This window comes from Empidonax traillii, unplaced genomic scaffold, assembly GCF_003031625.1.
Source record: "Empidonax traillii isolate 1590-97213 ecotype Southwest subspecies unplaced genomic scaffold, ASM303162v1 scaffold39:size2480183, whole genome shotgun sequence".
Lineage (NCBI taxonomy): Eukaryota > Metazoa > Chordata > Aves > Passeriformes > Tyrannidae > Empidonax > Empidonax traillii.
This window is the reverse complement of record NW_020955232.1, coordinates 1393935-1420395: the sequence shown is the minus strand read 5'-3', so window position 1 is coordinate 1420395 and position 26461 is coordinate 1393935. Positions and strand designations below refer to the sequence as shown.

At 41.3% G+C, this 26461-nt stretch overlaps 2 protein-coding genes across 12 annotated transcripts in view; both read right to left on the bottom strand.

Moving 5' to 3' along the window:
- Window positions 1-117: 117 nt before the first annotated feature.
- On the bottom strand, window positions 118-11912 carry GET4 (golgi to ER traffic protein 4). Its single transcript, XM_027878204.1, has 9 exons — window positions 11683-11912; window positions 7668-7746; window positions 7171-7252; window positions 6714-6863; window positions 4965-5103; window positions 2915-3055; window positions 2756-2831; window positions 2503-2575; window positions 118-1456 (listed from the first exon to the last, which is right to left on the bottom strand). Exons 1-9 carry the CDS (start codon window positions 11892-11894, stop codon window positions 1368-1370), a joined length of 1041 nt encoding a protein of 346 aa, XP_027734005.1. The 5' UTR covers window positions 11895-11912; the 3' UTR covers window positions 118-1367.
- A 588-nt stretch (window positions 11913-12500) lies between these two features.
- SUN1 (Sad1 and UNC84 domain containing 1) overlaps window positions 12501-26461 on the bottom strand; it is a 29374-nt gene continuing 15413 nt past the window's right edge. For 6 of the 11 annotated variants that reach the window (XM_027878194.1, XM_027878191.1, XM_027878199.1 and 3 more), the window contains 17 exons: window positions 25477-25599; window positions 24415-24498; window positions 23993-24103; window positions 22497-22595; window positions 21739-21832; window positions 21563-21621; window positions 20303-20448; window positions 19946-20170; window positions 19358-19444; window positions 18943-18986; window positions 17852-17987; window positions 16986-17240; window positions 16385-16469; window positions 15863-15978; window positions 15207-15374; window positions 14691-14783; window positions 12501-14246 (listed from right to left, as the gene is read on the bottom strand). In XM_027878194.1, the coding sequence (XP_027733995.1) occupies window positions 14133-14246; window positions 14691-14783; window positions 15207-15374; window positions 15863-15978; window positions 16385-16469; window positions 16986-17240; window positions 17852-17987; window positions 18943-18986; window positions 19358-19444; window positions 19946-20170; window positions 20303-20448; window positions 21563-21621; window positions 21739-21832; window positions 22497-22595; window positions 23993-24103; window positions 24415-24498; window positions 25477-25599 (2039 nt within the window). In that variant the 3' untranslated portion in view covers window positions 12501-14132. The remainder of the gene's footprint in view (window positions 14247-14690; window positions 14784-15206; window positions 15375-15862; window positions 15979-16384; window positions 16470-16985; window positions 17241-17851; window positions 17988-18942; window positions 18987-19357; window positions 19445-19945; window positions 20171-20302; window positions 20449-21562; window positions 21622-21738; window positions 21833-22496; window positions 22596-23992; window positions 24104-24414; window positions 24499-25476; window positions 25600-26461) is intronic. The other 5 variants (XM_027878196.1, XM_027878197.1, XM_027878200.1 and 2 more) reach the window with 5 other exon arrangements.

Here is a 26461-nt window from a genome sequence, read left to right as displayed (position 1 = left end):
TTACGCCTTTACTGCACTGAGGGCTGGATGACCCCCAGTCAAATGCAGAGTGGAAAAACCAGCAAGGAAAGTAAGATCTCTGCATGGAAATCTCCCAGAAAGCAGCACTATTGCACATCCTCGTATAAAGTGTTTATTTGAGACTTCACAATTAACACAAAGTCTTCCTGTCAATGCTTTTTTTTTTTTTTTTTCCATACAGTCAATAAATTTGTATTAATCCCTCCCCCATGCATGATTGCTGTTTATTAATCTAAGCTTTTTTATTTTCATCGTGAAAAAATAAAGCGTTTCCCCACCCTTTCATCTGCTCCCTGCACCAGACTGTGCTGCATTACAGAGGAGATGGAGAATGGCTATGCCTACTGCTGGGGGTGAAGTTACTCCATTATTTATTGATTTATTCTTTTTAACAGAAAGTGTTAAATGAATCAATCACCCAAGAAAAATAAATATATCATAAAGAACCAGGAGTTCTGCAGTATCCCTTTCCTTTTACACACAGCTCAGGTCAAACACATACACTGCTCACGGCAAACCGTGTCACTCACTGTCGCGCCGTCGCCTGTACGTTGTTATGGACTTGCACTGACAAAGAATCTGTTCCAAAGGAGTAGAGCCACAAGCCAGAGGAGGCATTTTAGATGCAAAAATGGAAGCCAATTACCCTACATTCCACTGATGGGCTTTTACTCAAGAGCAAGTCAAATCTTGTGCTTTTCAGGAATTATCGGCTAAAAACACACGCGTGGGCTCGGCCAGAGCCAGACCTTGGGGAGAGGGACAGGCAGTAATGAAGGGTGTGCATGTTACTCATGGCAGTGGAAGCGAGTTCTTGTTTCAATGTCTCTTGCATGTGCATCTCAAATGATGCTCCTTGGCTCGTCTCACAGTACTTTTGGCACCAGCCTCGCAAATAAATTATTCAATTGCTCCCCCTGCCTTTCGAGATCTTCCTTGGAGAGGGCAGAGGTCAAGGAGGCTTTCTCGTAACAGAGACGGTACTGGGCAGGCCATGAAGGACAAGACCCATTTTTATGCTTTATTGAATTACTGTGCAAAAGGGAATACTGCATCAGAAACCGCAGAAGACTATATTTTAATCAGTCACCAGCCACTGCATCGGAAACCCACTAACAACTGCTCCGATTGGTTCGTTTGGCTACTTTTTGTTGGTTTCTTTCTTTTTTTTTTTTTTTTTTTTACATAAATAATATAGACCGACATTATAAACATTTCAGCAACCATTTCTAAAAGACCAGAGGAGCCCTTTCAGGCGCCAAGAAACAACTGCAGGATTCAAATTCCAAAGTGTCTTTGGAGTCATCGAATCATCAGATTTACACGGCACCCAATGACAACAACATTCAGTCGAGCTCGATAGGACTGCTGTCTTCCTGACCATCTTCTGTGTCATCATCTTCACCAGTTCCCATCAGACTGTTTAAAAGATTTCCTAGAATAAAATAGGAGACAGTTAAAATTGCTAGTTTTATGTTCTCATCTCAAAAACTTTTAACTGATGTCCTTCCATCCTGCTCTATGTTGCAGATTTCTGTAACAAAAAAAATCCCCAGAACAAACAAAAAACCAATAACAAGAAAACACAACCAAAAAAAACCTAAGAGGAGAGTGTTGTTTGAAGCAAGACATTAGTATTTTCACAGTGGTGTCCATTAAGAATATTGACTTGAGAAGTTGCACACTGTTAGCCCTACACAGGACTGCTGCTCTTTACTGATACTGTTCCTTCTCTAACAAGACACTGGAAAAACCCATCAGACTTTTATATTTATGTGCTACATTTGCGCCCTGAGGGGAAAACACACCCAACCACATGAGCAGCAGGGAAACTCTCAAAAAGGCAGCAACAGTCCTGCATCACAATGTAAAAAACTTGTTCAAAATTCAAATGCACTTAGAGGTGCTTGAATTGCTGAAAAGCAAATTACAGATGGTAAAAACATGATGTTCGTGTTTTTCACCAAACTTTGGGTATCAGTGAATTGGTATTTGTAGGTAAAGCTTCAAGTCAGTTTACAAACTAAGAAGTTTAGTTCCTAAGGGAAAACATTCAGTTTTATTCACCTTTTATTCGAGAGCCAGGAAATGAGGACTGAAATTCTCGATTCCCTTTCATTTCTTGTAAAAGGGTAGTATTAGAACCCTAGCAGAGCCCCAGACTTGACTTAAGGAAAATCAGCCACTGAAGTCTGAGGAAATTAAGTTTTAACACCATTAAGATGCTTCTTAATGTTAGGAAGTTATACCATAATGTCAAAAATTAAATGTAAGAGTCATTTACGTGCTTTCCCCTTCTCAAACAGGAAAGGTCTACTAACTCCAGCAAACTAATATGACATGCAACCAATTAATGCTGTATTCTACAGCAGGGACTGTTTCTACAGGCTATGGAAAGAGTTAAATATTCATTAGAACAGATTATCTGTTTCCAGCAGAGATGCTTTATCTAAGTCTGTGGTACCTACAAACCAACCTTACCTAGCAATCCTCCGTAGGATGAGGTCTGCTTGGGCGGAACTCCAAAGAAAAGCTGTCCTATTCTATCTAGGTACTGAAACGACACAAGATGAAGAAAAATGTCATTTATTCCATTTCCTGGTGGAAATACTATGGGCAGCAGTCACCCACACAAGGTAGATCTCCAACTTCTATTTACAAGTCACAACACAGGAGACAACCAGCTATTATTTAACTAATTCAGTAGGTTAAATCCTGTTTATGAGTAACTCACCTCATTATACATGGGATCCCTTTTCAGAGAAGGTTGATACTGTTCACACAATACTGTAAATACTGTTAGTTTTCCTCTAGAAAGGAAACAACCAAAAATGTAATCTCAGTAACAACTGAAAAATAAACCAAGAACAACATGACAGAAATCAGACTGTACCCATCAACTGCCAACAACAGAAACCAGATGAAGTTTAGCAGTGGTTGAACAAAGGGTGGGCCCTTCTCTATTGAAGGATGTTTCTGTGTGTATGTCGTAAAAACAACTGATGCGCTGGTCTTATTCTTTAAGCAGAGAAATCTGAAAAAGGAAAGAGAACAGGGCAAGTTAAAAACAAAAGGCAGAAAAACAGTTTCACACACAGAAAGAGAAGGGGAAGCCAAAAGCTAAACAGTCTACTTCATTTGTGCACAGAGGCCATGTCAGGCTTAAACTGACGGCAAAACCCAAGTGGAAGAGGTACATCGTTGGGAATGGTTTGGCCATCAACTGAGGAAGGGGAAAATCACTACTAGAATACACTGTGGAATAGGCAGGTTGGGAGGGAGAACAGACAATAAATAATAAAGAATGAGTTTAACCAGGATTTAAGCAGCTTGTACACAGGATGGTTACTAATAGAGGGCATCAATTTAATCAAAATGTGGAAAGACTGGCTACGCTGTAATTCACATTTAACATGATATTGAATTTACTGGTCCAGAGATTACTATGCTGAGGTAACAACTGAATTAAACCCAATCCAAACCAAACCACATCTCCTTTCAGTATGTATCTGTCAGTGTCCGATGACTCTGCCATTCTATTGGCACCACCTCAAAATAACGTGGCATCAGGACCACGAATAAGTTCAACACACATGCCTAAAAGTCTCATAATAAAGCTACACTTCGAGCTCCCAAGCCATTTGTCCCCAGCCAACAGATCAATCCCCCAAACCAATCAAATCTGAGTTCAGGTCACGTTAATTTAACTGGCAATCTCTGCCAGTCCCATTGGCCTAACGGGATGAATGTGGGACAAATGCTGTCAGCAGGCTCTAGGAAGGCTGCACGAGCCATCTCATTTTTGATGGCAGGCTGGCCTCTAATTCTGTACCCTCACATGTGCAAGGGCTTGGGGCTCTTTTGCCTCACTGCTAGGCAAGGAACTGCAATTATTTTCATTAGAGTACAAACTGCTATGTAAGAGGATTTAGCACAGTGTTTGAGATATAGGCCAGTAGAGGATGCAGTAGTAGTGCTGTATAAACACTGAAAAAATAGTCTCTTACTCTTAATTTCTGCCCAGAATTTCCCCCCCTCCAGAGCAAAGCCCCATAAAATTGCTTAAGAGTCCTGCTTATACTGGATTTCCATAAAGGATTTGAGCTACTGCTCAAAATCACAGCCATCTATAGCAACCAGCTATGGAAAGGAGGACAAATCTGATATGACAGCTCAGTGCTGCCAAAAGAGAGACAAACTTGCTTGCACCTCCTCCCTCTCCCCCAACACCTACTCTCTCCCTGACTCCCTGCCACACAGTCCTGTCTCCACCTCCTCCTCAGACTCCTCCATGAGCTGCTTTCCCTGACTGAAGAAAGCCATCAGCTGATTAAACACAGTAAAATTGGCTTTGTCAACCTTCATTCTACATGAGCTCTGCAAAAGCACATAATAGCTTGCATTCCCACCTCCTACAAAATAGATGCCTGAAGGAAATGAGAGCCAGCAGCAACTCTGTCAAACCAAAAGCCATAGTGCTGCTGCTCAAGGACCAGGGTGACCAGGACAAACTGTCTCTGAGGATGACACTGAGAGCAAGAACTGTGCTAAAGGTAAATACAGAGCCTGCTTAGGCCTAGTCTTTGTAAGAACATCGAGGTAAGCCCTCATTGGACATAAAGTGGTATTAACAAAGCTAAGAATTGTGCTTTCAGGGTCAAACAGATTGCATTAATTCTTCAGGCAATTAACGGGATTTCAGGTTTCAACCTTAATACGTTGGCTGTGGGTTTTTTTCTCCCCAGTCTGACCGATTTAACACACCAGTTTTCAGATGGTTTTCTCCTGTTGTTATCACACAAAATGACTTTCAGCAGCTCTGGCCAGTTTCACAGTTTCTTTCAAAAAGGATGCATGGTTAAACCTACAGTTACCACGATTAAACTGGCCCCAAAACACAATGTCATCTCAGCAAAATACTTGCACAGAAGTTTGACACCTACTGTAGTACTGCCTGAGCTACAAACATGTCCACCTCACTGCGGTATCCGCGGGACGACGAGTATTCTACCAGCATATTTGCACAGCCCTCACCATCTGTGGAGTGCAAGAAGTGATACCGAGATTCACTATAGTTTTGCTCTAGAAAAGGAAGAAAAGAAAAAGAAAATGGCTTTTAAGAAATCAATTCATCGTACCTGAGTGTAAAACCAAAATTTATCAGGTTTTTACTTTGTTAGCTGGTAAAAGAACAACTACACATGTGGTATATAAACAAGACAACTAGTAAAAAGTTTATGAGTTACAGACAACTTATAAAGGGAAATAATAATAAATTTTAACTTAAATATATTTGAAAAACTGCTATTAAATACAGTTTATTCAATGCCAGCCACCACTGGCTTGAACTTTGGCCATATCATTTTATCTCACTGCATGTTGACACTTCACATGCTTTCATCAAGAAATTCCACATTAGACCATGTGCACCAAGAAGTCAAACAGCACCTTCAGCATCCTTCTTTCCAAGTGCACAGAAAGAAGGCACTTCTTATTTTTAGTTTAGCCCACTCTCGCTATAAAAATTAAAATTGCTTCCATATGCTGAATAGAACAGCAATTATACAGGAAAAAGGTGTAAGAAATGGCAATGATTTGTTAGAACTTGAAGCAAAGCATCATGCAAAAATCACTGCAATGACAGAACCCCGAGAGCTGCTAACTCTTGGAATTTGAGAGCTTTGTTTTAAAAATCTGAGTCTTTTCTGATGAAACTCAAAAAAATACAGACTAAGGAAACGTAGGCATTTTGCTGTTCAAGAGAACAGTGAGCAGACAGCTACAAAATGGAGATTTTTACTTTCAGAATGCAACTGTTTCTTATCCTAATTGTAGCTCAGCTTCTAACTCAAATGCTCTGAGGAAAATCCTGCCTTTCTGGCTGGCAGCAGCCATCAGGATAACCTAAGCCCATGGAGCAGCTATGGGATTGCCTATGGCACACACACAGATGATGAGCTGCAGTGTTGACCATTATTGGGTCAGGGTTGTTACATGAAACCACTGTCATCACTTGGCAGCTACTGGAAAATGTAAAATAAACAATCATTTTGCACAGTTACTCATGAGAAACCACAGAAGAAATGGCATGTATTCAACTGTTCTCAGTCACCTTTGTTATGTTTCGAACACAAGACTTTAAAAACTGGCTACCATCCACAATTAAAATAATTATTTAGAGCATTTTGTGTTTATCTGGCATCCCATCACAAGTGATAATGGCTCATAAATCAAAGGCAAGAGCATTCATTCTGGAATAAGCCTGCTGGTCAACTTCTCAAAAAGTACTTAATTACAGTCCAGAGACTGTTTTGGATGCCAGGTGAAGTATTTCAATCTTTGTCATGTTTATCCAGCATTTAAAAACAAAAATCCTCACCAACAGAACAGCTTTGCTCCCCGGCAATTTTCCTCCTAATGACACAATCAAACTACCTCAGCATCTAAAGGTTCCATTTGTCATTTACAGAGTCTTACAGCAGTTGTGTTTTGGGGTTTGCACTAATGTAGAGCTACAGCTCCATTTTTCTCCTGCTAATAACATTAAGATGATGTTATTGCAAAAATCAGACAATAGTAGAACTCAATCAATTATTTCTATCTCAGCTTCCTTAGATTATTTCCAAAGTAGATCTCATACAATATCTTGCTTTCCAAAGAAAAACACAAAAAAGCCAGTTGATTTTTCTTACCTTTCCACAGGGTAATAGCTAGTAACTGGTGTAGTTTTGGATGCCCAAGTTTTCCTGATCCTCCACTGGACCATTTTAGTGCTCTGGATACGAAAGCCACTCGTTCGGGAGAATTTGGGTCCATTAAACTAAACAATTTAGCCAAGTTTTCTAGAAGCAATAAGATTCAAAAATATTTAGCATTAAGAGAAATAAGATGATCTGCTGCTTCTAGTGCATTTATAAGGTACATCTTTAAGACAGGCAGCACTGGGAGTTCCAAGCATGCCCAAGTTATCAGGAATCCATCATTCTCTAATAAACTTTCCCCCCCAGTCCATTTCTATGGGGAAGGCAACCCTGAGCCATGTGGGAATGCATCCAAACAGGATTGCAGCTTTCAAGACTATTAAAAACAGACACTGTGAAGGGAAAGCACAGCTAAACACCATCAAACTGAGTGCAAAGGTCACCTCACCTAAAAGGTCTTCTGCTACTTTTGCATCCGATTTCTCCAAAGACTCCAGAACCAGCATGGACAGATCAGCAGCACTGTTTTGCTACAAAACAGACACATACTGGCAGTGATGAACGTATCAGCACATAAAAGAAAACATCAGCCAGAATTTTGGCAGCAGAGGGTTTAATGCTTTTATCAACGTCTACAGCCAAGGCACAGCATCAAGTCTCAGCCCTCCCTTATAAAAAAATTATAGTAATTTGATGGCATCAAAAGAGAAGCCTCCAGGAAAGCAAAACATGGTTATTGTTTGGATGCTCACAAACACTTCTGCTGCATGTTCCAGTTTGGCATAATCCTTCTTTGTGGAGAGAGGCTCAACAAAGAGATAAAACAAAAGATTACAAAGCAATTAGCCCAAACATTTACCCCTCAGAACTCGCCATTCAGCTCTCAAAATCTCAAAATAACAACTCCCTGCCACCCAAACCGCACACACAAAACCAGTGACTTACTTGGTTATGACTGAAGAACAGCAAAGCCCCTGAATACATAAGTTCTCTTGCTTCTGCGTGTTTTCCTTGTGACATATACCTGAAAAAACACCAAAGCCATGATAAAAATTACCATGAAGTTAGTTATACTTGAAGGATTCAAAGGTCACTAAAATTTAAAATAAAGGCAACAAGGGATTTATTTTTAAATGAGGTTAGTCTCAATAATGATGTAGCTTTAGCTGCAAATTGCAATTTGTTTTCCAGACTTCATGGAACAAAGCAAAGAATGAAAACTGAGAGCTACAAACCTGATTTGGGCTGGAACAAAGAAAAGGGAATGATGCCAGGAGTTCACCTGAGCAAAAGATGCCAATGCACTGAACTAAACCAAACAGAAGGTGACTTCTGAGCCTTTACCAAAGCCATCCCAGTGAAACTATTTTTGGAACAGCCCCTGGAGAGCTCACACACCCAGCACTGCCCAAGTGACTCCAGCCCTCTCCTCAATGATCTCCTTTCCACTGGTTTAAGTTTCTCTGACCATTACAACTCTGCCAGGGGACAGCAGCCAGCAAGATTCACCAGGCAAAACTTTCAAAGAAACAAAATATAACGCTTCAAAACGCAGCTACTGCAGCTTCCACCTTCCTTACTTAAGAGTTAACCAAGAAATGAGGAAAGAAAGAACTTGTTCCCAACCTCAGGAGCCTCTGACCACAGAGCTGTGATTGCAGCCTCCTGTACATCATCGCTACCAGTAACTAAAGCTCTTGTCACAGCTCTGTATTAAAAGCACAGCATTTCCCATAAAAAACCAGTTTAGGTGTGGCAGCAGACATGGTTTCCAAGTTCCATTTCTCTTGACTGGTTCCCCAGAAGTCTGTATTCTCAGAAGTTAATAACAGCGGCTGAAGCTGATTTGCTCCTATCAGCAGAGATAAGCTGACCATGCTGCTTTAGTACCTGCAGGGTTTGGTTTGTCCTCTGTGCCACACCTGGCTGGGCTGTGCCTGTGTCACTCCCTTCCATTCCCCGGGGGGTCAGGGCAGCCCCTCTGCTCCTGCAGCCCCTGAGGTCCCCCAAGGTGACCTGAAGCCTGAGAGTCCCGCGGGGTAACAGAGGGGTTGGTATCTCTGGGGGTGAAGCAGCAGGTGGACAGCAAGGGCATGGGGGGGTCACACTAACCAGGGGGACAACTGGAGGGAGCAGTGCATCCCAAAGCTCTTGTGCTGTGCCCGAGATTCCTGTCACACGAGACAGCTCCAGGAACAGGCCCTACTGGTAACATCACACAGACAACAAACAAGGGAGGAGACAGTCCTTCCATTCCACTCCTCTGCTCCCACAAACCCCAAGGTCTCTGAAAAACAGCAGCAGCACTGAGATAATGGATAGCACAATGGTAGTGCGTTGGAATAAGGACCCTCAACAATTTGGATTTGCAACCACCACGATGAATGTTCCACATGTGAGCCAAACAGATCAGCAGCTCCAACATTTTTATAGTTGGGCTCACATCCAGGTTTGCTTCTAGGAGTTTGATAAAGTGTGGATCCACTTGCACAAATTCTACTTTCAGCAGAGTCACAATGCTATTTGGGAGCTCTTAATCTGGGAAATATTACAGAAGATACTGAAAGATGCTGAAAACAGTTTCACAATATAAAATACATTTTGAAGTGTTGGGGGGTTTTTTTGCAGAACTTTTATTAGAAAAGTTCTTTTTAATAAAAAATAAATATTGATGGCACTACTCTGAATGGCATTTAGAACAACGGAAATCCTGGAACATATTATTCATACCAGAAAAATCATCAGCAATGTCAGGAAAATAGAAATTGATGTCACAAGGATATTACACTTGGAAGTTTGACTCAGTCACCAAATCATGAAGAGAAAAGGGTTCAGCCCAGCCAGCCTGTGGAGTGACACCACTGGCCCAGGTGCTCCTGTTCAGAGGAGCTCAGGGTCAGGCAGGAACAGCAGTTTTCCACCTGCTCTGTGGATCACAAGGAGGGATAATAACTCTGCAGGAGGTAGGCTTATGGTAATCTTTCCTCCTCCACTTCTTCCCCTCCTCCACTCTCAAATACATCTCAGTGTATGAAACTGAGTCAGGATTTCAAGTTTAACCTCTGACAGACCAGACTAACATTTAACAGGCCAGTGTGTGTAAAAGGCATAAGCACTGGCTATCCCAATCACAATTCCAGAGCTGAGGTCATCCCAATCCGTGTTCACGTGTCTCTGGAAAAATGCTGATATTTAACACATTTTACAGAGGACTGACAAGAGCATCCAGCACTTTCTTTTGGTCACAGTGATTTTCCAAACAAGTTTCACAGTCACATTCCACCTTTTTGCCCTTTCCCCAGCCATGCAAATGTCACCTTCTCATTTAATTGAGCACCTCCTTTCACTTGCATTTAAAATGGAAAAGGCAGGATTTTTATTTCAAATTAATTCAGGGAGGCTTAAGCAAAGTATGTGAGTTAATACATCCAGAGGACTGGAGGAGAAGTGACCTCCTGAGCCAAGACTTCTTGCACCACTGCAGACACCACATCACATAATCCCTACTATAAAATAGGCCAGGCTTTGTCTTAAATTTAGATTTATTCCCAAATACAATTTAAGTCTTAAGGTCTGGATGGTGCCTCGCTGATCCCATCAGAGGGTTATGGCAGAATGAACTGCTTTAATTTGATGGTGCTGGTACAAGGGGGCAGGGCAGGGCAGGGCAGGCTGTCTGATGAACACTGGGAGCAGAAATAGGACTGTGCATCAAGGACTTTCTTCCCTGGCTGCTATTTTATTGTGCTTCGTCACAGGCCTCTTCCTATACTAACTCAGAGGAGGTCTGAGGACAGGAGTCACAAGACAGGGAAGGTAGAAATTTCTTCACAGAAAAGGTGGACAAGCATTGGAAGGGGCTGCCCAGGAAGGTGGTGGAGTCACAGTCCCTGGAAGGGTTCAAAAAGCACCTGGATGTGGCACTGAGTGTTCTGGTCTTGTTGACAAGGTGGTGACTGGTCAAAGATTGGACTTGATGACCTTAGAGGACTTTTCCAACCCTGTGAATTCTGCGAAGGCAATTTTCCCTCCAGACCTCTCCCAGCAGAGCCACAAGTAAAACGAAGTTGGGACCAACCAAGGAAGCCCCTGAACACAAGAGCCTACATTTTAAATGCTGATGAGAGAAACTGTGACCACTGCAAATTGCAGTGGGTGTAAAACATAAAATCTGGAAGTTTTGCAATAAAAATAATTTCATTATGACATAAGAGCCAGCAACAACATTTCTGAATAAATGCCCAGGCCTGCTTTACTCAGTCTCTGTCACGTACACAAATACTACATCAGGTGGAATTTACTCTTTAAAAATTCCTCCATGCAGGCGATTCCGGCCACGCTGAGATGCCCCTTTCCCTTACTGAGAGGGTGGCTGTGCCCTGCAACAAAGCAGCCCCGTGTCCCGGCCGAGCAGGTCACCCTTGAAACCCCGAGACCCCAACACAGCCTCTGCGCTGACATCCGGGCCGAGCTGGCAGCGCAGAGGCCGCGAAGGGCTCAGCTCCGGGACGGCCTCGAGCCCGGCACAGGGGGCGAGCCCCGAGGGAAGGCCGGGGGGGGCATCACTCGAACTCGGCGGGAGGCACTGGGGGGGCAGGGGGGGTTGAATTCCGCGCCGGCCGTGACCTCTGGGCAGTTTAACTCAACACCCGCCGCGCGTCCCCAGGGCACGGGCCCCGCCATGCCCCGCCGCTCCCTCAGCCAGGCCGGGGTCGGGCTTCCCCTCACGGCCCTCCCGGAGCCGCCGGGACGGGGCCGGCCCGGGCGACCCTCCGGACCCGGCCCGGGCCCCGCCACGAGCCCGCCCCACCCCGCCCCCCCGGAGGCCAATCAGGGAGTGGGACTGGGAGATGGACAGGAGCGGCGGCCAATGGGGAGCGGCAACGGGCGCGGCGGGGCCCAGTGCGTGGGAAGGCTCTGGAAGGCCGGGATGGGGGGGGGGGGAACGGCCCAGCCCTACCTGAAGAACAGCGTCCGGTACATCTGGTGCGCCTCGTAGTAGTCGCCCTTCTCGACGCTGGCGCGCAGCTTCCCCTCCACGCGCTGCACGCCCCCGCGGTTCCTGCCGCCGCCACCGCCGCCTTTCGCGGCTTCCTGCTCGGCCGCCATGATCGCCGCCGCCATCAGCGCGGAGCACGGGGAGGGGCGGCAGCGGCGGGCAGGGGGGCGCATGCGCAAGCAGCGCCGGCCCCTTGCTGCCCGACTTCCGCCCTCACGGACGGCGGCCCGCGAGGCTCATTAGAAGCGGCTTCGCGCGCTGTCCCGGGGGCAGCGGGGCGGTCACGGCCCCAGGTGGGGCGATGAAGGAGCCCCCGGGAGCGGCTCCGGGAGCGGCCCCGCCGAACCCGCCAGGGAACGGCAGAGCATATGAAAAAAAAATCAAGGAACGAGTGATGGAGCGCAGGCGGGGTGTCTGAGCGCTGCTGTGGAGCTCGGGGATGTAGGCGAGGCTGGGGGCAGGAATTAATCCAACCTCCTCCCTGTTTCACACCGATGAGAAGTCATCCAGCAAGTACCAAATTGGGCTTTTCTTCGAGAATTTCAACGTGATGTTTATCTACTCAACACATGTTGCTGCTCCTCGGAGCTTTGTGCCCCTGCCCCAGAAAAGCCAGATTTAAGCCCCCTCTCCTCACCCGGAACACTCAAGAGCAATGACCCTGCTCAGGGACAGGGGAAAAATTCTAAATTAGTCTTTCCTCAGTTATTTAAGCAGTTGATAAAAAAAAAAAATTACAGAAAAGAAGCTTTATTTCTTCTTTCAAGTATTACATGCACTTTCAAAAATTAAAACTCTTTATTTAAACATCTCAATAGCATTTTGTCAGTTTGGAGGCAGCAAAGAATAACAGACATTTTGAAAAGCATTTACAAAAATACATTGCACAAAGTCCTATCTTGCTTTTTTTTAAAAATAAGTTAGTGTTATTCAAAATATTCCCCCCCTCACCTACCTAATTTCAATTTACACAGGATAATTCTAATTTTAAATATGTAACCTATAGTATGAAAACACCTGTACATGTGTCATCTACTCCTCTGTGTAGGCCATAGGTTCTGTCTCTAGGTCAAGTGAAAAAAAACCAGTTCTTCACATGGAGACTTTTGTATTTAAACATTCGAGGACTGTTGTGCAACATACATAACTCTATTCAGAAAACCAGTCAGCAGGTCCATGTGGTAACAGTTCTCTGTAACTACAAAACGCACTAGGAACAGCAAGATAAAAAATTCTGCGTACAAGTAAAGTTCAGGAATCTTTTTCTGAAAAGGATCTCCAAAAGCAGCAATGCTAAGGGGGGGGGGGGCGCAAACAAGCAGTTTTCATCTTGTTCTACATGGAAATGTTGCTTCTGGGAGCAACTCTAATCATCTCAGACCCGACTAAGGCTTCTGGGGAGGATCAGGAATGCCCGTGTGTTTGCAACAGCAGCGCTGAGCACAAGTCCCTCTTGCAAGTGTGACGCGGAGAGAATTACTTCAGTCTTGTTTTCCACACACTGAGTTCTCACAGTACAACATTTATGGAGTGTTAACAATGAACCAGTCTAAGGAATTCTCATCCCACAGAGATTACTTCTGACAAACTAACATTGTTCAGTCGCTGTATACCAATGTTTACTGAGCAATTTAGCAGGTTTATCAGCTCCGATCCAGTCAGTCAGTACATCAAGGTCGATTTGGAATTAACACTAAAAAAGAACAAACTGGCCAAGTTGCCATGGTAAAATACCTTAAAATAACTTCGGTTACTGAAAGTTATCCCTGACTTTTAGAGCAATTCACGGCCACAAATTACAGTAAAGCATTCTCAGTCGCTGGTGTTTAAACTGGTTTTGGTTGTGTTAGCTTTCCCTGACAGTAGGATTTATTATATTCAACATGTATCAAAGAAGCCCTTTTGGATCCACCAAAAAGGTCAAAACCAAGGGTCAGCTGAAGGACACCTTTAGCCACAGTCAGTGTTCAAAATATACCACAGTTTTTGGCTCATGGTGCCAAGCTAGCAGAAGGATGCAGCTAAGACCTGGATTAAAAAAGAATAGATTCCTAGTTGCAGAAAGTGTGGTTTATTCTTTTTAAAAAACCCCTATACATTCATTTGTAATAAAATATGTGTCACCTGTTTGCCAACTGGGCTTTATGAACCAGAGCTGTTTGCATGCATTATTTCCCTCAGCATGGACACAGAAACATGAAGCGAACTGGCAATTACAAGCTGAGCGTTAGAGCAAATAAAAATTGATTTTTTTTTTTATACATTTCTGCTGACAGTCTTCTGCCTTTTATCAGAGGACCAACAGTTCTGCAGTGTGTATCTTGCATCCTCGTCCTTTAGAGGTTCCAGTGTTCGAGGCTCTCCGGTATATACAGATTAGGAACAAAATGTACAACGAGCTGTAGTGTGCTTTACTCGGCAGGTTTCCCGTGCACTCTGAACCGATAAAGGCAGGTGTACTCTGCATGGCCCCAGTTAGAGAAAATCCTCAGCTCCACTATCTGGAATGCATCTTCATTTTCCTCCTGGAGAAGGCAAAAGCAAACACACAAGCCAGAGTTAGGTTGGCTGGTATAAACAGCTGCAACTGAAGCTTTCCTGGATTCCTGCAGGTACCAACAGTCATTAAATAGCTAAGTCATGGCTTGGGAATTTTCTGCCCCTTTGAACAAACCCTTCCTTGGATTGCGATTATTTATTTATAAGTGAGTCAGAAGCAGCATGAAACAGACTCTTCATATGTTTAGCAACTTCACACATTGTGTGAACATTTGTGTCCAGATGGCAACAAATCTCCCTCCCTTCTTATTTATTTAAGCCATTGGTTTTGAGGCAGATACTTTTATTTTCTATGGTTGTGTGCAATGAGCAGTGAAGAGAAAATGCCTCATTTTCTGTTGGACACTGTAACAGATGAGGTAGAAAGCATCTTTCTCTCGACACTTTAAAATCTTATAATCCAGACTCACCATCACTGGAAACATCTGCAGTGGTTCTCCTTCTTGATCATAGACATACTCTCCTAGAAGCTTGCCCTCTTCTTGATATTCATCATCCAGACCCTGTAAGAACAGCATAAAGATTTTTGCTTCCTACAAATTTCAAATCAAAGCAAAACTAGAAGCATGTCTACACAGCGGAGTATCAACAGACAGCACTCAGAAGTCTGTCAAGCCAGGAGAGGGAGGAAGGATGAAACAACAAAGTGTATGAAGAACTAGACCAAATTAAAAACCATCATCTCCTTCCAAGAATGTTTACTGTTGTATAAAGCAAGAGAAACAACTCCCCCAAAATCAGTTTTAAACACTTCTTGTTCCTAACCTCAAATGCTACTAAAAATATATACTCAATTTTGAGAGCAATGACTGAAGCACTTTACCATCATCTCATCTGTCCTCCCTCCAGGCATTATTTTCCAAGGTACATAACACAAAAATTCTTTATGTGTAGAAACACCAACATAAATTCAGAGACAGACTTACATATACTGCAAAATTTCTAGGAGCACTGGTGATATTTCCTGTTGGTGAAAGTGTTTTTGGTATGTGTTCCACTGTAAAGGCAGTTGGATAGATCTTCATTGAAAGTCTCACTACGAGATAGCCCTGTGATCCTTTGAAAGCCCAGCAGTTCCCCGGATACATGTCCGGCTAGACAGGAGGAAATTGGAGAGAACAAGATGAGACACAACAAGAAAAACAACCCTACAAGTGTTTTGTAATGATTTTTTTTCATTGCAATGGGAGAGTTGTAATGGATTCTGAATTCTTAGGGACAGTCTTAGATAGCAAGTGGCAGAAATAATCTCTTTGGTGGAACTCTTCAGGAAATCACCACATCCACCTGAGCTCCCAGCAGTGTTTTGAAGACCCACCTTGAGATTACTTCTCAACAGGAACCCTCCCATTGTTCACACTTTGCACAAGTCCAATGCACCACCCAAGCCTCCTATAAAGGTCTAAATTTTACTAGAGCAGGACTTAAGCTGTGTCCAGGGACCACCAGAAGAGTCCCACTCTTAGGAACATAGTTTCAAGTACCTGTACCCCTCGATATATTACAGACAGGATCCGAAAAAACCAATCCAATCCACTCAACACAAAATAACGCTGAATTTGTTTATTTGGCCTTTAATTACCTGAATCACCACTCTGGGAGACTGAGAGAAGTACCACAAAGGAATTCCAAAGAGGCTAATTAATGCTGTCTTGGTCTCATAGGTTTCAGAACAACGAGTACTCAGAATGCTGCCACCTCAAAAGAGATAGATCAGGTTAGCAGAAATAAAAGTCTTCAGGAAGAAATGAGTAATTAACAAGATTTACAAAAAGCTTAATGAATCCAGATTAAATATATTGTTAAAATCCAATAATTTTCTGGGGATAAAAATCTTCTATCAAGTACAATGTTACTGTAAGAATACATCAAAGGTTTTTAATTTCTTTCTTATCCAGCTGTAGATGTGCTGAGAACTGTTCTATCCCTGTTCACACACACCTAAGCTGATACATAGCCCTGTAAACACCATCGTAGATTGCAGCAGACTGATGATCAGGCAACACACAAGAAAGCTCTACTAACCTCTCTAGTCTTCATTGTAAGACTTCTAGTAAATACTGCTAAAAACATCAATAGGAAAAATGGTGTTTCCTCTATTTACCTCCAGATTCCAAGGCGAAATCCACCATCCCAGTCTTGTCTTGAGAGTAAAGTTTCAGTGCATTATTTACAATAATCTGTGCTTGCTGTAGATGCATAGGAGAATGGAAAGAGAAATATTTCAATAAGATCAAGTGATAAAAGAATTGATATATACATATCTGTGAAGTTGCAAGCACCTTTTTGAGATGCTGCACTTCAGCACAAGTCTCCGAAAGCCTCTATCAAGATAGAGGCCATTTTAATGCATGGTTGTCTGTCTTAAAATACAAATTTACACTGCATCTTGACCTGTTTTCTTCGAAAGCTGAATTACTTCCCCCACCTTCCCCAAACCCTGAGCTGTATTTCTTTGGTATTCTTGTTTTTTGGGAATTCTTCCGTTTTCAAGACAGCACACTGAATTCAAACACAGACGTTCACAACAGGCAACAAGCAATGCCGTAACAATACACTTCTAAAGCATTTTCTGTAGTTCTCCTCGTTTCAGTGAATGTTCCTGACATCCCTCAAAATCTTTAACATTTATGTCAACAGTCATTTGCTACAAAATGTCCATAAAAGAACTCTTCACAGTTTCACTTCTGAGAACTTGAACTCACCGCTTCCGTGATCCCAGAAATCCCTGCATTAGTCACAGCATTTGTGACTACTTCAGATGTTAGTTTTTGGTTTGTAACAGACATATGGAGAGTGATATTCTTGAGGATCTGCAACTCCAGATCCCGCAGCAAAGTCTGCAGATCACTTTTGCTCACAAAATTGGACGTAATCCACTGGAGAAGTGATTCGGGAAGGTCTTCTTGATGATCACCAAAAAGCAACAGCTTGACAGATTCTCTGACCTGGGCATCTACCTAATAGAAGCCATTAACAATCATAATAGAAATTATAAGTTTTTATAAACTGGTAAGTGATACTTACATTTATGTAATATTTATAATTTATAAATACACATATGTAACAGGCACACAGCTGGGCCATATTTGAGCATTATCACAAGATGGTATTTAAGTCAAAGTTGACAATCCCTTATCAACACTTACTGTTGTATTCTGTGGGCTATGCTCTAGTCAGACCTTTTAAAAGGCTTCCAAAGAACTTTAGCACAATTTTTTAAAAACAACTCTGAGATAACAAACCTAACTTGCTTTTACGTAAGTTTCTTTTCTATATTTCCATGGGTTAGCAAAATACATTGGTAAGATCAGCAAAGTACTGTATAGAGAACTGCTACTGCATCGTAACTTAAATGCCAACCCCTGCAGAAAGCAAGTCATAAACTCTTGCCTAGTAAAGTGTTACAATAAATGGAAAAATGAACAGTACCCCTACATAAAACACTGTCATTCTTTAAGATTAATACTACCCCCATATTACTCATTGCAGTGCATTTCAAGAAAGTCACTGAACAAAATTAAGTAATACCAAATTTTACTGGGACAGTTACAGAAGTTGCAGAACCTACTTTTTCATGAATGGCATCGATTTTCTCGCAACTTGTCTTCACACCTTCCCCAGATAACAGCTCCGATTTCATCTGAGACAACTCTAGTTCCAGTGTTTTAATTTTGGACATAAGTTGACTATGTTGATCATCATCTCTGACAAAAACAAGGAGCCAATAATTAGGAGAGAGTAGTTTGAATCATTCCACCAAATCCCAAAAGGTATGAGAATGTACTTGTCTAATACAAAGTGCTCTCCTAGTTCAGTTATTCACCAGAATACACACAGAAAACTCTGAAGATGGTATTTTAGGCATACATAGAATTAATATATTCAAAGCAAAGTATTTTCAAGTTGTGGACAAATCCAGCAGAGATGACTTCAGAACGACAAGCTCCCAAGCTAATAAACATATGTGGGGGGAATTTAAAGGTTTCTGGCAAACCAGTTTGCCACCGGTTAGAAAGAGTTTCAGGCTACCTTACTCAAACCAGAATAACTTCAGAGGAAGTGTTGAGTTAAAGCAGCAGCTCACATATGGTAATAAAGATCAGTGTTCAGTGTATGCTATGGAAAAAGGTATCAGCCATCACTCTAAAGCCATTTAAATGACAATTCAGCAAATAAGTGTTTATTTTCCTCTTCTAAATGGGGAAACTACTTAATGAAGTGCTGAAGTTTTAATCCCAGTATTACACAGTACATGAGTGGAAAGTAGCCAACAAGTCAAAACCAGACTAAAGTCAGAACTGATACAATTCAAGACTTTAAATATAAAGGCCATCAAAAGCAGTTACTCTATACTTCACTAATGATCTGAGGGAAACCTCTAATGCAAGAGGATGAGAAGTCACTCATTCTCCCATATTTCTCTAGTGAAAATGTAGTTGCAGGGCTGTCCCCACACTGCAGGTGGGTGTTGTGCTGATGTTCAGCATCCCAGTTGAAATCTACAGTAAGACAGAAGTGCTCTTGTTGACAATGCAAACCCTCAGGGTCAGTTAACCGACACAAGAAAAGGATTGTTTTACTGGAAGAACAACACACATAAATCACTGTCTGTTGTCATCAGAGCTGAAAAAGCAAAATATATTTGAAAAGTGCTTATACCTCATTGTTTTTGTTTTGGCTATGTCAAGCTCCTTCTGGATGTCCTAAAAAAATACATAAGTTAGTTTTAACATGTATGAAGAAACACAAGTGACAGAAAGAAGATAAAGAATGTTATATGAAAATAAGAGATTCTAGCACCACCCCTGCAGGACTGTGTACCCACAATATTTTTACCTCTCTATAATAAGGTTTTATTCCAAACAGAACCTGCACCACTGGTCAAGTGAATAATTTTTAATCTTTGGACTGAAACACTCTCCAAGGAGGGGGAGCAAAAAACAAGTTTTGAGACTTAAAGAACTGTAATAGCCAGAAGAAAGGAAACTGGTGTTTAGGATGGAAAATAAAAAACTTGCTCTGTTTTATCAACAGGTTACAATTAGAACAAGTCAGCAAAGCTCACTTTCAATACCTTGGATTCAGCAGAGAGTTTTCTAAGAAGGTCTTCCAGTGTCCGGATGCGCGACTCATGTTCTTGATGTAAAGCCAGGAAGTCAGTCTTAAAAAAACAGGGAAGGAAAAGAGGGTGTATTTGCTTTTGGAGTACAAATACCACAATTGATATTTTCTGCAAAGCATTATTTTAATTCCATTTTGTGAATGTTAAAGTGATTTATCCTGCAGGTACTGTCAGAAATTACAGAATCTGTAATAAAAACAGCAGTCTGATTCAGCAGCAGTAGGGGTTATACAGAGGGAAGTTTACCACAAAATCCCTTCTTTGTCACTAGTCCTTTCTGTATTATTCTTTACCTGTATGGAAACAGGATAAATCCAGCTACTTTTTAGCAATGTAAGAATCTACTTTAGGCCACCTGTCTGGAATTAATCCTTTGTCAGCAATAACAAAGAAGGAATAAATGCCCATGACTACTCCCAGGCACTTACTACCCATTGGTTAAGTCCGTAGCAGAAAAAGAATCCTCCAGTCAACTGACAACAACCCGTATTAGTAAAACAGAAAACTCTGATCAGGATCAGAAAGCATTAACTATCTTACCTTTTCCTCCAATTTCATATCTTTAAGATACTGACTCATCACATTTTTTATTAGCTTCACTGTTTCACTTTTGTCACTCATCTTGGCAACCTGATCTTGAAGATTATGGAGCAGAAGCATCATTTTGTTATATTCTTCATTCCGGTCATGGCATCTGCCAGACACAACGGCCATTTGCTTTTCCAGCTCACTTATTCGATCAAAATCAAAGATATTTATGGTATCCTAAGGGATAAAGGTAATTTTTTAATATATAAAAAGTATCCTTGTGCATCAAGCAGTTATTGCAAAATACCAGAGAGGAGTTAAGAAGTCTTAAAATATATGCAAGTTTTTCCCTGGACTGTTCTCCTTTACCTTTGGAGGCTGCACAGAATGAAAAGAATCATCCTGTGGTTCAGGAACACGAATGGAATCATCTGTTCTCTGTATTCTGTCAACTCTTGTCCAGTTCAATGGAGGTAATAATGAAATGAAGCCATCAAACCCCCAGAACCACATACCTAGAACAGAAACAAAAAGCAATGTGTGTTCAAAATAATTCTCCCTTCAGACTGCTTATATTTACAAATTTCTTCTTACTTAAGGACACAAGCTACCTTCAGTTTGCAAGATAGATGCCACACAACATTTCTCCAGTCTAAACAAAAATCACCAATGAGTCAGCTTTAAAATTTTTAACTCAAGTACCCAAGAGCATCCATCAGTACCACTCACACAGTTGCAAGGCTGGCAACTTGTGCTTATATCTCATACTACTGCTCCCCTGGCACCTTGATCACATTTATTGATTAAGACAGGCCATGTTTTCTGAAGGCAGATGTAAATGCTGCTTTTTATCTCCATGGAAAATATGTTGCCTTATACCCCACTTACTACAAACCCCATTGCATAAGAGCTAATAAAATTAGGAGGAAACTTAGGCCTTTATAGTAATAAAATAGCATTTCACAAGACTACACTTATTTTTGCAATATCTTAGTGAGAAGTAGCAGCATTTTCTACACAGGGTGAACTCTTCCTTCCTTATTCACCCCAGTACAGAGGACTTTGAAACCCCACTGCAGGTTTCCAAGAAGCTTCATCCTCTCCACAAAATAGCTGCAAGCTTTTAGGACACACAAAGACCTGAAACTGCTTTTCAGAAATGGCCCAGCACTTTTACTAAATATCTTAAACTGAATTTGTTTATTTCAAAATTGACAGCTGATCTGGAACACTGTCTACGAACCAACACAAAGTGAACAGTGACTTAAGCAACTAAAACATGGTCTAGAGCACAGGAAAGACTTAGGATGAGTTGGTAAAAGGACCTAACCACACTGTTATTGAGACTGACACCAATCAGCACACAGCCCTCTTTCACTTCTACTCCTATGAAGGGAGGTAAAGAAGAAAAGGACTTATTTAACCACTCTCTATAAAGAGCTCTGTGCAATTAAATCAAGGCTACTCCTTTCATGGGGGAAGTTCATTGACGTGTCAGTACTCTGAAAGCTTGAATTACTGTCCTGTTCACAAATTTGCTCTTTTTTGCTTTCATAAGCCAACTAAAAACGCTGTTTTAGAACAGCTGTAGTACACACATCGATTTGTATTATAACTGAATTGACATACCTAGTAGAAACAGGAGTGGGATAAGAAGCAGTAATGACTTGTAGTTCTTTGGAAGGCATCTAGAAAAAGAGAGAGGAAAGTTTACAAGAAACAATACATTTACCATAAATTATTGTTTTATATTACAACTGATAAATAACTTGCTCACAAACAATTTTTTTTCAAAGGATACACACCTTCTTACAAGAAACACCTTGAGCAAAGACATCAGAGTAACAAGCTGATACCACCCAGTTCGAAGCAACCTGTACATGCCAGAAGCTGCCCTCCCTAGAAGACAAAAAGTGGGAATGTGAAATGTAATTACTGCAGCACTTCTTCAAAGAAACCAAGCAGAAGAACATGCAGTTGTGACCAACAATGCTTTGCAGAGCGGAGAAATGCACAAGTACAGGCAACACATGCAGCTTATGGACATCTAGATATCACAAGTATGACAGCACTGTAACATCAGCTACTCAAAAAAGCCAACAGCCATGCAAGAAGGTGAAGTGCTCCTTTGTTATGACACTGCTATCTCACGGGAAACTCAGTATTAATGTTTGAACACAAGTTATCATGGACTGGAGACCTCAGTATGTTTCAAGAAATGCACAGATTAGCACCATCAGCTTCTGGTAAAAGGAATACCAATAGAGTAAGTGACTGCCAAACTAAACACACCCCATTGTTCTTGACACCCCACATTCAGTGCTATTCACATGTTCATTCCCCCATGAAACAGCCTGGTTAGTCTCCTGTTAGGCCTGTGAGCAGAAATAAACCCTCTCATTAAGCCTAATCTGGTCAGTAAAAAAAGTAAAGTAGCACATGCATTTCAAGATACAAAAGCTCCAGCACAAGCACAGCTGAACTGAGATAAGCCACATACTGCAGATTCCTAGTTTGTCAAAAGGAACAGGCAAGGCACACACACATGGATTAGAATAGTAACCTGGAGAAAGAATGGCCAGCCAAAGTAGAGACAACACCTTCTGAGACACAAGCCATCCTGTTGCTCCCACTGTTCGCAACACGTGAAGCATAAAGTAACCTGGATTATAACAAATTAACTCCATGTGGTAACTGACACAAAGGAGATGAAGGTTTTTTTCAGTACATGCAATAAAACACACTCAATCCCCTGCCCAGTACATACTCTGCAGAATTTTAAACCATACCTTTCAGTAAACTCAAACTTAGTTCTTCACTACTTTAAGGTAAAGCAAGCCACTAATAAATATGAAGCCAAGTGAAACCAAGACAATTTAGAAATTGAATTCTCATGGACAGAGATAAACAGAATGAAAAACAGCATCTGTGCAGTTAGAATAGTTCTTTTCCAAAATCAAAGTTTACATTGTTACACGTTTATCTAACAATGCCATGCAAAGTGTAGCAGAGAATAGCAAAAGAGCAATACCATAAAAACAAGTGTTAAGCACATCATTACTTTAAAAGCATCTTATTTGTTCCAAATTATACATCAGGTCTGTTATCTGGGTTACTGTGCAGAAGAGGGAACAATTAAAATTTTAAACTCCAGTGATTTCGAAGAAATATTGAGAAATAAAGTATTTCTTCTAAAAGTTGCAAGCAGTACATTTTCATTAAGCTGAGTGTTCCCAAGGGTGTTCAATATGACAGCTTTGTATCTCTTAAAGAGAATAAAACCAACAACAACACCCCCCCCCCCCCAAGGCACTAAAATAAAATGGTGTAACTTAAAACCCAATGAGGCCAAAAATTACTAAATCCACAACTAGGACTGGTTGTTCTACAGGATAAACTACGTAGTATATGTTTAGAAAATAATCCTACATTTTTAGATTAGCAGGTATGTCTGGGTTAATCTGAGGGATTATAGATATACCAACCCAATGTTTTGCAAATCATTTAGGTGACTGAAGTGTCCCAAATCATTTTCTTTTGCTGAATAAAGAGCACTCAACAGATCCTTGATGCCTCTGTCATTCAAGCTAGAGAACGCTCATCTCACAGGGAAGATTCTATCCCTATATATCCTGTAAAAATTGACTATCACTAGAACAAAAATAAAATGTTAAAACTCCTTTATTCAAATAATCTGCATACCAATACCTCACACCTTGCTTTTATTAAAAGGCAGCTTTTCAACCTATCAAGCATACAGATTCTCCCCAAAGTGCAATAAATTAACAATCTGACTTGTTCTTTCTAACATATAATGTGTACACAATGCCTACGCCTTTTTTATTAATTTTTACTAATAGGTAAGAATCCTGCCAAGCTTGTAAAAAAGCCAGAATCAGAGTAAGAAGTCAGAAAAGAAAGGTGTTAAATGTGTTAGTTTTCTAGGCACTTTACACTCTTAACGTAGATGAAGGAAGGAAAAAAAACTATAAGCACAAAATTATTAACGATGTGAGATTGTGACGCAAAATAAAAGCAAACAAAAAGGTCCAAGTCAACCTGCAGAAGAAAAGGTGTGCCAAATGGTCCTTGCTACCCTTTTGGCCCATGAGGATTGCATGTGGTCTGTGGTGTACATTTCAAGATGTTTCTTCCCCTTACAGTCATCACCTGTTGGTTGTGGTAACAGTTGATTAATGGGACAAAGCCAGGATCAAGCCAAGATTGTTACAAGATAACGTGAACAAAGCTATTTCACAGTATCAGTTATCAGACCAAAAACCCCTAGGGAAATTCAGTGGGATAAAACTTACTGGGGAAATACTACAACAGGCGGTCGCCAGTCCCGCCCTACACCGGAGTGCAAAGCAAATATTTACTTTGTAGCCTCCACAGTGTCACGGGGTGTCTGATACTACTATTACAGCAACAACCTGGTGCACAGCACAGGAACCAGAGACAACATTAATCACTATACTTACATATTGATTCCTCATTCACACCAAGATGTCGATCTTCTCTGTAAAACTCCTTTACATTCATGCTTCCACAGTAGTCTGAGTGAGCTGCAACACATTCAAAAAGCACATAAGGAATCTCATTCTCCAGTTCAAAGCCTTTCATATGTGAAGATTTTAGCTAAACTGGCTTGCTTCGCTATTAAATCAGGTTGCTCACAGGAAATATGAAAAATTATTGAGGAAGAAGCCTACTCTGGGTAATCTTATTTTTCTTCTTTAAGTATCAGGGGGCCTCTTGATTCGAAAATCTTTCTGCTTCTTTTCAGATAGCAAAAATTTCTTCTTTGTAAAGAGAAACAAACACTAACAACTCATCAAGTAAGTCCCTGTTCCCAACATTCCATCACATGGGCCAACCATTACATCTTTGTGTTGTTTTTAACAGAGTTGTTAAAAGGAGCAGGAGAAAGCATGAGCAAGTTATAAGGATCTGAGCAGAGAGAATGAGGAAAGCAAAGGTCTACTCACACAAAAATCAGGTACCTTCTGCCTATGGCAATTTAACTTCACTCTCAGAGCGTGTATTATAGAAGAGAAAGCACCAGAGAAGAAATGAGTGTTTTCAAAGAAAACAAGATGTGCTTCACAGTAGCGCAGAGTGATGATGGCAGTTTTAGTTCTGCAAGATCTAATCAAGCTTTAAGTGCACAGCAGGTTTAAGGGGTAACAAGATGAACCTAAAGACATTGCAAAGTTAGGATTTGACACTATCACACCAGCTCTTAAAACTCAACCAAGTTTCTCAGTTTAAAAATTGCCCTCTACCACTTCCTAGTGAAAATCAACATGTGAATCCTGACCATAACACAGATCTTGTCTATGGGAATCCTAGTACTTCGAAAAGAGAGGGGAGCTATGAAAAATGCAGCTGAGGTAATAATAAAAAGGGAGAAAGACAGAAGCCAGCCAAAAGACTATAGAAAAAGAACACCACAGTGCCAAAGATGAAGACCATAAGAAAGAAAAACCAATACACACACCCTGACTTTGTGCAGAGACCAAGGAAGACAACTGAAAAGGTACCTTTGTATTCATAACCCAGCTTCAGCAAAACCATTTGAAATAGTTGCACTAATAGTGATGCAAAGGATGCTGCAGTATGTTTGACCAATCGTAGAATCTTACTCATGTAGAAATAGGTTCCTCCTATTGAAAAAAACAGTGTGAATACAAATTATTCATCTACAGAAAGATGTAATTCTGTTCTCTGGTCACCATTAGCTTGTGGAAGAGTGAGGATGAAGCACAGCAAAGCCTTTTTTTAGCCAAGAGTATGAAACTCAAGCAAGTGTGGTTTGAAAAGTCTGGATGTATTAGATATTACATCAAAGCTTCTGTAAGAACCACACATCCTAGTGATAATGACCTCAAGGCAAAATGTATGACTTCAGCAAGAACACATTTCCTTAGTGAGAACACAGAACTCTAACCAGCAATGAGTTCCTTGCTTATGGAACTCGGGATTCCTCACTGATGTGAGCTGCTGATATTGACTTTGTGGGTCTCAGTTCCAAAAAGACAAACTGAATTCTTATTCTGGATTTGAAAGGGTGAGGACTTTTCACTACCTTCTCTGCTGTTACACCAGAGGAAGTTCCTATAGTGTCCTGCCTGAAGTGCTGGAGACACTCCCAGAGCCACAGAACAAAGACACAGTCCAGCACTGCTGCTCTTCTAGACAGCTGCACTCCAAAAACCCGCCACAATTGTGTGCTCTCTTCCCCAGTGACATGCCCCCCCAAATTTAACCCAAATCTCTAGATTAAAGTTCAAAGGAATGTACAAAGATGAGTATAGAAAAAGGTTTTTATGCAGTTTCATGTTAAGTAGTTGATTGTGACAAGTCAAAAGAATTCCAACCTGTGCTACACAGTAACTAAAGAGAAATACTTGCCTCAAAGCATCTGAAGTCACATCTTATAGCCCAAACAAACTCATTGTTTGCAACTGAAAACACCCTTCATTCAAGAATAACAAACCTACAGAATCCTAAAATTGGTTCCTTTCT